General features: G+C 44.1%; 1 protein-coding gene across 1 annotated transcript in view; it reads left to right on the forward strand.

Moving 5' to 3' along the window:
- Positions 1 to 13795, forward strand: part of LOC125447373 (histone deacetylase 9-like) — a 737956-nt gene that overhangs the window by 264846 nt on the left and 459315 nt on the right. Inside the window, exon 5 of the mRNA XM_059654559.1 lies at positions 11053 to 11124. Within this exon, the coding sequence (XP_059510542.1) occupies positions 11053 to 11124 (72 nt within the window). The remainder of the gene's footprint in view (positions 1 to 11052; positions 11125 to 13795) is intronic.

The following is a 13795-nucleotide window of genomic DNA, read 5'->3' on the forward strand; positions in this document are numbered from 1 at the left end:
AAATAATATTTCAATGGTGTTATCATTGTCTTAAAGCAGAAACAAATTGTAATTTTTTCTGGATTAATGCAGAAATTGCTCTTAAATATATTGTTGAAAAGATTTGGGTCACAAAATATGTCAACATGTCGCTTCATAGAATCCCTACAATGTGTAAATTGGCCATTTAGCCCAACAAGTCCACACTGACTCTCTGAAGAGCATCCCACCTAGACTCACTGCCCCCCCCCCCCCAACCCTATCCCTGTATTTCCTGTGGCTATTCCATCTAATTTACACATCCTTTGACCCACAATGGGCAACTTACCATGGCCCATCCATTTAACCTGCACAGTCGTTGAGGCTATAGTTGAACCTGAGTCCCTGGATAACAAGGTGTGAAGCTGGATGAACACAGCAGGCCAAGCAGCATCTCAGGAGCACAAAAGCTGATGTTTTGGGCCTAGACCCTTCATCAGAGAGGGGGATGGGGTGAAGGTTCTGGAATAAATAGGGAGAGAGGGGGAGGCGGACCGAAGATGGAGAGAAAAGAAGATAGGTGGAGAGGAGAGTATAGGTGGGGAGATAGGGAGGGGATAGGTCATTCCAGGGAAGATGGACAGGTCAAGGAGGCGGGATGACGTTAGTAGGTAGGAAATGGAGGTGGGGCTTGAGGTGGGAGGAAGGGATGGGTGAGAGGAAGAACAGGTTAGGGAGGTGGAGACAAGCTGAGCTGGTTTTGGGATGCAGCAGGGGGGTGGTGGGGGGGGAGGGGATGACCTGGGCTGGTTTTGTGATGCAGTGGGGGGAGGGGACAAACTGGGCTGGTTTTGGGATGCAGTGGGGGAAGGAGCTGTGAGTCTGCCACTGAGTGGGGTGCAAAATGGCACTGTGGAAGTGCACCTCTGGTTCAGACCATGTCAGCTGTCATTTTGGTGAGGTGTAGCATGGATACTGCCTCTAAGTCTGCAGAGTTGGTAACTCATACCCAGTGTTCCCCCAAATGTACATTGACCTTGCATGATCTTTTCTCTCTGCACTGCGCAATTGCTTCACAGCCACCAGTCAACATATCTTAAGGGCATCATTGCTTGTTCATGCCTGATTCGTTCCCTGTGGCTGTGCCACTTTTGACCCTAGCAGTTCAGCCACTACTGTCTCGTAAAGATAAACAGATCAACATTAGTTCTTCAGTATGAAGAGTGACAAACACCACCTTCCCCCTCCCACCCTTTATCAGAGGTATTAAAAGGATCATCAACTGCTTTGAGATTGAGCCTTAGGAGAGATGAGAGAGCTAGGTGATGAGGGCTATCTGCTGACCTTGACTTATGGCTCCATGGTGTAACTCACACGTGTGGGCAGCATGTACGTAATGTGAGGCACGATCCTACACAAATGTCATCATACAGACAATTGGGGTGGCTATGTAATATCCCAGGTGACTGGACTGCAATGGAGGAACTCTGCGATTATTCCCAGACAGCGTGGCATGTTTCGTTCATCTGCTGTATCCTCAGCCTGCCGTTGCAAAAGAGATGATGCAGTTGATTATGTTCTCAGAATTTTGAGCTTAAACTATGGAATACAGTGGTACAAATTATGCTTGAGTACAGGATTGTCTGTGTGGGTTCACTTAAGGCATAAAGTGGTTTTACTCTTCTGACCATGACTCTTCCCTGATATTGTTTTAGGGTCGAGGGGATGCTGAGCAAGTCTACGCAAGCAGTCTCCCTTTGCTAGCCATTGTGTAAAGTCAGGTTGTGAGCTAAGAGTTATTGTGTAGTTTTGCTGCCACTTTGCTTTTGAATCAATCGCCTTTAAAAGTAAAACTTTTTTTTTGGACCATGAATATTTGCATTGTATCATAGTTTGATTGGTCTAACAATGCAGTTTTATTATAATTTATTATAATGAATAAAACATTAATGTTGAATAATAAACAATAAATCTGTTATGAATGTAAATGTGTAAATTTGAAATAGCATAAATTTGCATACAAAATCTTTGTCATATCAAATATTCAATCATGATCATGGTGCATAGTTTAGTTTGCTACAAGATTTAGTCCACAATGTATGTGAACACGTGAGCTGTTTTCTCTAGGCTATCTCGAAAGGAACAAAGATGCTTCTGGTGCAATATAGTTTTATAAAACTTCTTGTAGAAATGCAAAATAGAGCTGTCAATCATGTTGAAGAATGAGATGGATTAATCTACAAACTGTGGTAATTAAATAAGTAATTTTACTCACAATTGCCCACCCCAAAAGTAGGACCTGTGGTTACGATCCATAAATATTAATTTCAATGTTAAGTCCAGAAATGGTGAAGTACTTTACCACCACTACTAATCATTTGATTCTGTCATGTAATCTTTCTTGCGTCCTAACACATCACAGATCTTTCCTATCATTCTTTCTTTCCCTCCTGCCTGTCTCTGCTTCTGAACTTGCTCAGAACCTGTCACAGCACAAGCCTTTTTGTAGTTCTGAGAAAAGGTAATCAACCTGAAACATGAACTCTGGGTGGAATTTTATAGGGTCTGAGCAATGTGGGCAATGGTGAGTTTTGTGGCAGAACCACATTGCTGCCATGGGAAGGAGACTCTGGAATCTATCCTTCGGGAATGGGAACTGCAGATTGAAGGGAAAAGTGGGTGGATGACAACTGAAAAGGGGTGTTGGCAACACTATCTCAAAATGTGGTATACAAGACAGCAAGGATGGGAATGGGGTCATGTGGGATAAGGGGTTCATCTACAGTCAGTGGCATCCTAGCTTCAGGTGGGAGACAGTGTATGACTATATGTGGCATGGATATTTTAGAAACCAGAGGCTCCTGTTAATGGGGGCAAGATGCAAGCTCATGTAGATGGGGGTCTGGGGAGATGAGAGGCTTATGGGATTCTTGGAAAAGGCTACAAGGAAAGGAATATGGATGTTTGAGTCATTTCCAATATAATGAGGTGGAAGGTGAATGCCACCAATTGAAGAATACTCACTGTCACCTCCCATTGTGCTGGAAATTGAAAGTGCGGAATGGGAAAGAAATGGGCTGCAGCCACATGAGGAGTGAAAGGAGTAAGTGACTTGACTTGTCAGGGCTGTAAGAACCACTTGAATGGGAAACAACATCACACACAGACTGATGCACTGCTCAGGACGCAGACCTGCGGGTCCCTCATGCTTTAGCCCCCTGTTTGCATTGCAATGCCCTTCCCCAGACATTGCTGACCACTTTATTTACAGCAACTGTTTTGAAGTCACAGGCCAGGGAAAGAATAGGGATGTTGTAGAACAAGGAGCTTTGGTGTTTACAGGACCTATTACCTGATCTATGGCTTTTTCTTGCTTCCAGATACTACAGGAAATCTCAGCATTGTATATCCTGTATAGATAGGAAGTTGGTCATTATGTGATACATTTATATTCAGGGTTACAAAGAGAGTCAAATGAACAAACATAAGATTCAAATGGTGAATATTGTAGAAAACATCAGAAATACTACACGGTGCAGTGTCACCTATGCCACAGAAATGTCCTTGATATATTTTCTTATTTCTCTCTCTTACACTCCCCTCTCTGTTCCTGGCTGTGCATCTGGAGTGAAAGGAGGATGCTCAGCTGTCGAGCCCATTGATGCTGGATATTTGGCTGGTCAACCTCAAGGGTGTTTGTGTCTGGATGGCCCAGTGTGCTAAGTGTCATCTTGTCAGCGTCAGGTGAACCCTCTCTAACTGTAAATTCCAAGGGCTGGAAGAGTACAGGTCAAGTGGAGGACCCAGACACTTCTGAAGTATTTTGAGATGAAACTACTTCTCTTCTGGCTTGGCACCTCCTGGCACTATCTTTGATGGATTGTCTGCCAAGTTTCCCATCCTCCTCTCACCAACCTGTGATCATGAAGATCATTAATGGGGACAACGGAACACAATGTATGCAACTCTCCAGTAAACCCTGAGACAGCTAGGCCAGGCTGCCCATGGTAGCTGCCAACCTGACCATGGACGCAGCCAGTTGGTCACATGACTCACTGCCCTGCTACAGCCTCTGGGCACTGAGGGCCATTAGTTGCCACAAACCCGTCTACTGCTCCTGTTCCTCCCAGTGTATGTGGCAAAGTTTCTGTTTGCAGATATCATTGGGTCTGATCTGTTAGGCTGAGAGGGTGCCTGGTCTCTGGTCACTCTGAGTATGAGTAGCTTGGGCTGTTCCTTCTCTGCCTCCTGCTCCCGAGTATTCTAAACCCCAACATCCCCACAAAACATAGCTAGTAGGGGATGCAGGAGGAAGCCTTGCTGGGGCTTTCACTGAGGTTTTCTCAGACGTCAGGGCTGTACATGAAGTAATGTGCAGTGAATGAGATAATCTGGGTTAATCTCCAGCACATCCCTCACCTTCCTGGCATCTCCAGCACATCCCTCACCTTCCTGGACCTCTCAGTCTCCATCTCAGGCAACCAGCTTGTAACTGATGTCCATTTCAAGCCCACCGACTCCCACAGCTACCTAGAATACACCTCCTCCCACCCACCCTCCTGCAAAAATTCCATCCCCTATTCCCAATTCCTCCGCCTCCGCCGCATCTGCTCCCATGATAAGACATTCCACTCCCGCACATCCCAGATGTCCAAGTTCTTTAAGGACCGCAATTTTCCCCCCACAGTGATCGAGAACGCCCTTGACCGCGTCTCCCATATTTCCCGCAACACATCCCTCACACCCCGCCCCCGCCACAACCGCCCAAAGAGGATCCCCCTCGTTCTCACACACCACCCTACCAACCTCCGGATACAACGCATCATCCTCCGACACTTCCGCCATTTACAATCCGACCCCAGCACCCAAGACATTTTTCCATCCCCTCCCCTGTCTGCTTTCCGGAGAGACCACTCTCTCCGTGACTCCCTTGTTCGCTCCACACTGCCCTCCAACCCCACCACACCCGGCACCTTCCCCTGCAACCGCAGGAAATGCTACACTTGTCCCCACACCTCCTCCCTCACCCCTATCCCAGGCCCCAAGATGACATTCCACATTAAGCAGAGGTTCACCTGCACATCTGCCAATGTGGTATACTGCATCCACTGTACCCGGTGCGGCTTCCTCTACATTGGGGAAACCAAGCGGAGGCTTGCGGACCGCTTTGCAGAACACCTCCGCTCAGTTCGCAACAAACAACTGCACCTCCTAACCGGCTCTTCCTCTCACCCATCCCTTCCTCCCACCCCAAGCCGCACCCCCAGCTACCTACTAACCTCATCCCACCTCCTTGACCTGTCCGTCTTCCCTGGACTGACCTATCCCCTCCCTACCTCCCCACCTATACTTTCTCCACCTATCTTCTTTACTCTCCATCTTCGGTCCGCCTCCCCCTCTCTCCCTATTTATTCCAGTTCCCTCTCCCCATCCCCCTCTCTGATGAAGGGTCTAGGCCCGAAATGTCAGCTTTTGTGCTCCTGAGATGCTGCTTGGCCTGCTGTGTTCATCCAGCCTCACATTTTATTATCTTGGAATTCTCCAGCATCTGCAGTTCCCATTATCTCTAATATAAGAGTTTCAGTTCATGGCGCATTTGGCAGGAAATGGATGTCTCAACATTCCCACAGGTGTTGTCCCAATCTTCCCCTGTAAAGGCTAGGATTTTCTCTTCATGGAGGCTAGGGAATTGAATGTTGGGCACCCATCCATCCATTCTGCCCTAATGTGGGCTGCCTGCACCTTGAAAGAGACAAAGAGAGGCACTGAGTGAGATGAAAATGGCTGGCACAGCTGTTAATCTTTATAATAGGTGATAGAAAGGTAGTGAGGTATTATGAGGGAGTGAGGTGGCAGAATGGAGAGCACGCAGGGTTAGCACTCTGTTGGGGGGCGTTCAGAGGGCAGATGAGAGAAACTGAGGGGAGATGTTGCAGGTAAGAGTAAGATTGTTAATCATGAGTCTTGTTGGGAGGTGGGTGCAGTAACATGTTTAGAGGAAGCAGAGAGAAGAGTGTGGCATTGACCCTGACACAACAGGGAAGGTTGTTGACTTAGTTATGGCATTGCTGGCCATTCCTCTGCACTGTGGAGATGGCACTGACTGGGCACTTATCTCAGACCAGGCTGCCAGGCTCTGGAGACATGGGCACTTCTGCTTGTTTTCTGGAAAGAGGACTCCATCTTTTGTACCATCATTTAACCAGGACATCCAGGCCCCTGTCAGAGAACATCCTCCCCCCCTCTCCAACATGTTCAGACCCTGTGTTTGGCCAAGCAGGGCAGCTTCAGAATGCCAGTGTTCATCTGGGTACACAGTAATCTTTTAAACATAGTGCAGGTGGGATGCTGGTCTTTCTGTTGACACCTGCTGAGTAGCGAATTTTTTCTTTCTTTTATTCATTCACAGGATGAGGGCACCACTGGCTGAACCAGCGTTTATTGCTCATCCCTAATTGCCCAAGGTGGGGTGGTAGTTCAGTGTCAATCACATTGGGTCTGGAGTAATATATAAGCCAGGCCAGGTAGGAATGACAGATCTCCTTCTCTAAAGGACATTCATGATCCTGACAATCAGCAATGGTTTCATGGTCATCATTAAACTCTCATTTACAGATCATTATTGAATTCAAATTTCACCATCTACCATTACAGGGTTTGAACTCAGGTTCCCAGAACATTACCTGGGTCTCTGGATTAATAGTCTAATGATAGTACAACCAGGCCATTGCCTATCCCGAAATTGTTATGGGAATGATCTGTGATGAGTTAGGGATAGATTTGGATGTAAGGCATGTTAAGAGGTGAGGTCGGGAGTTAATGTTGTGCTTTTGATAAGACAAAACATGGAACCTTACTGGCCTTTGCCGTGAAAATCTCACCAGAAAGCTCACTTACCTCGCACTTTGTCAAAAAAAATTAAGATTCTGCCCTTAGTTTCTCTGTCCACTGTTGTCTGATCTGTAATTATTTCCAAAGTTTCTTGGGTTTATTTTGGATTTGCTGCACCTATGGTAGTTTGCTTCCTTCTTGTGTGAACTCTATACTGATTTTTAAAATAATTCTCTTTGCTTAGCTTCAGGTTTCATCCTGTCCAGGTGTAGGTGATACTGGATGCTATTTGCTGAGGCTGCTTTACTATATTTGGAATGAAGTGAAATACCTGCAGCACAAGGCGAACCAACAGGGATTTCTTCTTTAACTCTTTCCAACCCAAACAAACAACATAACCAGTAATTCAGTGTGAAGACTCTATTCAGTCATTGACTGAATGTGCTGGAAAATGACATGATAGGGGAGAAGTCAGTTTGACTTATTGGGCCTGAACTCCTCCTTTGGTAAAGCTATTCAATTCATCTGCTGTTTCTCCATTCCCCTGTAAGTCTTTTTCAATCTAAGTATACACGTGTGAGTCAGTTGCATCCTAAAAAACAAGAATTTCTATTTCATTGTTTGAGTAGTTCACCTCAGTTCTAGTAAGGACTTTAAAACCAAATGCAATAAGTTTGGCATCCTGGAATAGACATACTCCCAAAGCCTTTCTTGGATGTATATATTTGGTAAAATGCTTGCCATCCAAGAACTTTAGATGAACTTTTTCCTGGTGGGAGTCTTGTTTGGGTGTCTCTTTAGTGCGCTATTTAGTTGACTTGGAATTAAACAAACACAAGTTAACAACAACTTTTTTTGAATACACATAATGGAGCTGTACTATTCAGTGTTGTAATGCTTTTCTTTCCAGACGTTATTGCTTTCTTCCATTGAATCCAGTTCCCGCTTGAGTTTATCCTGAATGTGAATTCTGCATTTACGAGACACCTCAGTGCTAGGTTTGTCATCATCTTTTAGAAAGAACACTGCATCACCTTTAAAGTTGCCACAAGCATCAAACCTCTAAGCAGATTAGCCAGGTCATATATATGTATATAGACTCAATATTACGGTTCACAGTCTTTAATGTTGTAGCTGACTGGACTGTTACCTTGAGGGTTATTTAGTTACCTGCTGTTTCCTCTATGTGACAAATGCCATGAATCATCACAATAAGCTGTTTAGCATTGTCCAGATCAATGTCAAATGCATGTGTTGTCTGACATGTTATAAGCAGTTAGTTAATCATGATGAAGTGCACGGCGTCAGCCAGTTTTTTTGCATATATCTCCTGTAAGGTGTGTAAAGAGATGACATTTGCACTTGCACCAGCATCGGTCTTGGCATTTAGAGTACTATTTCCATTCCTTTTGGGATGTATCACTTGAATAGAGGTAAAGATCATAGCTTTTCTGACAGGGAGTGTCAGTTTTACCACATGCGCTGTTTGGTCTTTAAGCTATGGCATTGCAGATATTTCCTGGATTTGGATGTGCTTTTGTGCCATGGAAAAATCACTCAACGCATCATTAACATTGTTTCTTGGTTGACTCTTCTTCACATGCTGCTGTGCAGCTTTGTGTTACATTTTGGAGTTTTCTGGGCAGATGGATTCCTTGCGGATTCTGAAGCTGTCTTGTAGAACATAGCTTGCACATGATACGAACTGTTGTTGCAGAGTCAAGCACCTGTAGATGATGCTGACCTGCATGCATCGCCTTGAACTTGCATTCTCTTTCTCATGGCACATCAACGGGATATTCTTTAGGTTTATTTAGAATCGCTTTTGTGAAGGCTTTAATTGGCACAGTGGCAATGACACAGTTCCAAAAGCCTTCCAGCTCAGTTAGCTTCAGTGAATTCACACTCTGTACCTTTGTACTGACTCCCGGCTACAAGTTTTACCTGGTGCTACCTATATGACACTTTACAAATAGATCATTAGTGGGGGCTTTTTTTTTGAAAGAGGTATGTTCATAATTGTTCCCCTGTTGCAGTTGCTTTGCTTCTCTGCAAGTTGTAACAATTGAGTTTTGGTTGTTCAGCTCTGAACTCAGGTATGTGATGACTGTTAGCGGCAGAACACTTCACAACTCTCACTGCCGCATATCAGCTTGTAATACCAAAAGTAGTCTTGCTGTCACCATAATGTAGTTTCTTATGTTAAATAGTACAGTCAGTATAATTTGGTTTGACCATGGCCATGTATTTTAGCTCAGATAACATATACCACAGAGACTAAGTATTGTTGAGATAGATGTCCTGAAGTTTATTAACAAATCTAACTTTTCACATTGCTATAAAATCATGGCCTTGTACGTCATCTGAATTTGGTTCTGACGTTACTGTATGTAATCACACAAAACTGACTGATCACACTACACCTACTTCATTGGACTGACAAAATGACTAAAAGTAAGGCAAGTACGATTGTGTTGGCATGTGGCATGTTGTGAGGAGCGTTCCCCACAATTTTTTCTTTGATCCAAGCCTCCCAGGCAATGCACAATAACAATTTGCAGAATCAGAAGTCAATATCACGATCACTGTCACTGATCGCCGTACGTGGAACATCAGAGCAGTTGCACAATTTTAGAGGGAATATGGATTGTGATATCATGTGACTGTCTTAAGGAACACTGTCTGTTTGGTCTGGAGTCTGTGAAGAGATACAACACTTTTGATGTTATGAAAATACCAAGAAATATAAATAAACTAAAGCCCATTTTACCAAAAATATCAGAATCATATAGAACCTCTTCTACTAAACGACATGTACTAATTTTGCAGTATTCTAAAAATAGGTTATTTGCATCTTGCTTAGGTGAGCAGTGCTGAACTATTATAAAACGTGGCTTACTAGCTAATACCGGATTCGATTCCGGCGTCGGGTGACTCTCTGTGAGGAGTCCGCACGTTCTCTCCGCATCTCCGCGGGTTTCTGCCGGGTACTCTGGTTTCCTCCCGCAGCCTAAAGATGTGCCGGCTCGGTGGATTCACTCTGCTAAAATTGCCCTGTAGTGTCCAGAAGTGTGTAGGTTAGGCGCCATGGTGAAGGTGCCATGGATTATCCATGGTGAATGTGAGGTTAGGGGGATAGGGTAGAGGAATGAGTCTAGGTGGGATGCTTTTCGAAGGGTCGGTGTGGACTTGATGGGCCAAAAGTCCTCTTTTTGCACTGTAAAGCTTCTGTGCTTCTATTCTATGATTCTAATACCTCCCCTACTGAGTACACACATTAAACCTAGAGCATAAAACCGCTATACAGTAAACCTGACACTTGTTCTGACCATGTGTTTACATGAGCTGAATTCCTTTTCTAATTCTGGAACCTATTTAAAATGTCATCAAGTCCAGAGAGGAAGCATTTTAAAATGGGACATGAATTATGAATGATCGGCATCACTCACACTGTTGCTTCAAATTTGGATCAGCAAGTATCTTGGACAAATTGGAATGATTTTCACTTATGTAAACAAGATCCAATGATGTCGCTTCTATTCTGAGTGTATGAACAAAAATAGATGTAAATACATTTTGAGATATTGCAGCAGGACTGGAGAGCAGCATTTCCAGCTGAGGGATTGGACAGCTGTACACTGCTCTTGTAGTGGTATTTTTTCAAATGCATTAATACAGCTCAATCCCTGCCATGCATGACCTATTTTTGGTTAACACAAGCCATTGTTCTATTTCTGTCGCCTGTGGGCTGTGTTGTTGTTGATTCATTTGTAAACGTTTTATCACTTCGTTTTGCCAACTTGGAGAGGGTAAACAGGGGCAGAGCAGACTTGTGCATACAATGGTGTAGACACTACATTTGCAAACCTCTCGTGCCTACTACAAAGCAAAATAAAGGCTTCCCTGAACTGTGGTGACTACAATTCCAGTTACTTTCAACTTAATTCATGAAACAAACAGGCCAAAAGAAAACTGCAAAAACTAAATATCTTTTGGAAAGAAAACTTTGAGTTGCTTTTTATAGTTGTATATTTGGCTCATGCAAAATACAAAATAGAGGGAGGCACTTAACCATTTGGAATTGAAAGAGAGAGAGCACTTTACGGTGTAATAATATGCAAGTCATCTGATTATTTCGAGAGGAAGAATTAAGGAGGAAATGACTCTGTTGGTGTTCTGATGAATCTTTCATGTGGCTGAAGTGAGAACTCAAAGGAAAGATGCTGCAGACTATTTATGAGACTGAATCATGTTTCTCCTCAGATGGAGTGTCTGACCGAGAGCAACCGATCCAGCTGTTGGCTCGAGACAGAATGCATAGCATGCTCACCTCAGGTAAGCACATTTGATATCATAAAGGTACTGCACAGTAAACACTGCTTTCTTTATACTCCTGAATACGTTTAAGTCGTTTGAACACTGCACTAAATATTCTGTAGAAACCTGATAATTGGACTACAGGGAAATTCTGTTTTTTTTTTAAATTCATGATGCAACGTTAATTGGAGATTATTGCAGAATAGTACTTGAATATGTTGCTTGAATTTGTTTTACATATGTCTGTGCAATGAATATGAAAGGCAGTTCTGGAGCACGTTATCATCGATTATACAAATAGAACACTATGCCACTGAAGGGGGATGGCAACTTAAATTCCCTTTCAATATTACACCATCCTTCTTCCCCTTTATTAGAAATACTAATTTCAATCCTATTGCTTAAGAGGATGTCGACAGGCCAGGCAGATGGATAGGGAAATCAGAGAGCTGGTTTAAAGGGCTTCAGATGATTTCAGATGTGCAGCTGGTGTGCTCTGAGTAAACAGAAATAAAACTGCAGATTCATGGAAGTGCAGATTGATAAATATAACTACGAAGGACATTGGTATCACTAAATGTAGGGAATGAGTTATGTGCATAGTTTGCCGTTTCCTTAGTCAGCTCCAGTGAGTTTAGACATGACAATTGCGGTTGCCTCAGTAATGACCCTGCTGCTTCAGGAAGACCATCCTTCAATTATATAGACTTACACAAAACAGGACATGTAAAAACTATGAGCAGAAAGAGACCATTCAACAACTCAAACCTACTCTACCATCAATAAGATGATGGTCGATCTGCCTTTGTCTCAAGTTCCATATTCCTATGTACTCCCCAGAACCTTGGGTCCCCTGCTTGACGAGAATCTATTCACCTTTGCTTTAAAAATTGTCAATGCCCCAATTTGCACTTGGACAAGACAAACATGGCAACAGAATACGTGGTGAACAGTAGGACCCTGGGAATCACTGAGGATCAAAGGGACCCTGGTATGTATGTCTACCAGTGCCTTAAGTTAGCAGGACATGTGGATAAAGTGGTTGAGAAGGCATATGAGGCACTTGCCTTTATTAACCAAGGCACAGAGTTTAAGTGCAGAGAATTTATACCAGAAATACATAAAATGTTGGTTACACCATGGCTACAGTATTGTGTGCAGTTCTGGAATCCACATTATAGGAGGGCTGTGATAGCACTGAAGAAGGTGCAGAGGAGATTTACCATGATGGTACAACAACAGAACTTGCTGGAAGAGCTCAGCAGGTTTGGCAGCATGTGAGAGCAAAAAAAAAATCAGAGTTAACGTTTCCGATGACCCTTCCTCAGAAGTGGACCCAAAACGTGAACTGTAATTTTCTTCTTCACAGATGCTGCCAGACCTGCTGAGCTTTTTCAGTAACTTCGGTTTTTGTTCCTAATTTACAGCATCTGCAGCTTGTTTGATTTTCATTTACCATGATGTTGCCTAGGCTGGAGAGTTTTAGTTGTGAAGAGTGATTGGGCAGGCTGGAGTTGTTTTCTTGGAGCAGGGGAGATTGAGATGGGTTAAGACTGGGATTTATAAAATTATGGAGGGCAAAGAGAGAGAAGGCAAGGATGAATTGTTTCTCCCTCGTGGAGGCATCAATGACGGGGCACATTGATTTAAGACCATAAGGGCCGTAGACCATAAGATATAGGATCAGAATGAGATCATTAAGTCTACATGACCATATGCTTTATTTAGCAGTCTCCTGTGCGGTGAGGTAGCCGGTGGGATAATAGCCAAGTAGGAAGGCGTTGGTCTCATAAACTGATGTTTGTGGGTGGGTGGCATGTTAGCTCAGTGGTTAGCACTACTGCCTCACAGAGCCAGGGACCCAGGTTCGATTCCACCCTCGGGCAACTGTCTGTATGGAATTTGCACATTCTCCCCGTGTGAGTCTGCGGGTTTCCTCCAGGTACTCCAATTTCCTCCCACAGCTCAAAGATGTGCAGGTTAGGTGGAATGGCCATTGCCCATAGTGCCCAGGGATGTTTGTGGTAGGTGGGTTAGACACGGGAAATTAGGGGAATGGGTCTGGGTGGGATGCTGTTCAGAGGGACGGTGTGGACTTGTTGGGCCAAGTGTCCTGTTTCCACACTGTAGGTTCTATGAAAGATCCTCTGGAAATCCAAATAGAGTCATCATAGAATCCTTACAGTGTGGAAACAGGCCATTTGGCCCTACAAGCCCATACCACCCTTCTGAAGACCAACCCCCTACCTACCTTTTCCCTGTAACCCTGCATTTCCCATGTCCAATCCACACGCCTCTGGACACAACAGGCAATTTAGCATGGCCAATCCGCCCAACCTGCATATCGTTTTACTATGGGAGGAAACTGGAGCACCCGGGGGAAAACCACGGAGACACGGGGAGAATGTGCCAACTCCACACAGACAGTCGCTGGAGGGTGGAATCGAACCTGGGTCCCTGGCGTGTGAGACAGTGCTAACCATTGAGCCACTGTGTTGCCCCAGTCACATCCACCAGTTCTCCTTTGTCTAATTTGCTCATTACTTCCTCAAAGAATTCAAACAAATTTGTCAGGCATGGCCTTCCATTGACAAAGACATGGCATCACTCAAGCCCTTTTAACCATGCGCTTCCTAGAACACCACAGATTTATAACTATTACTTGTCCTCTGCTGATTTATAAAGGTTT

This window comes from Stegostoma tigrinum, chromosome 2 (genome assembly GCF_030684315.1).
Source record: "Stegostoma tigrinum isolate sSteTig4 chromosome 2, sSteTig4.hap1, whole genome shotgun sequence".
In the NCBI taxonomy this organism is placed as follows: domain Eukaryota; kingdom Metazoa; phylum Chordata; class Chondrichthyes; order Orectolobiformes; family Stegostomatidae; genus Stegostoma; species Stegostoma tigrinum.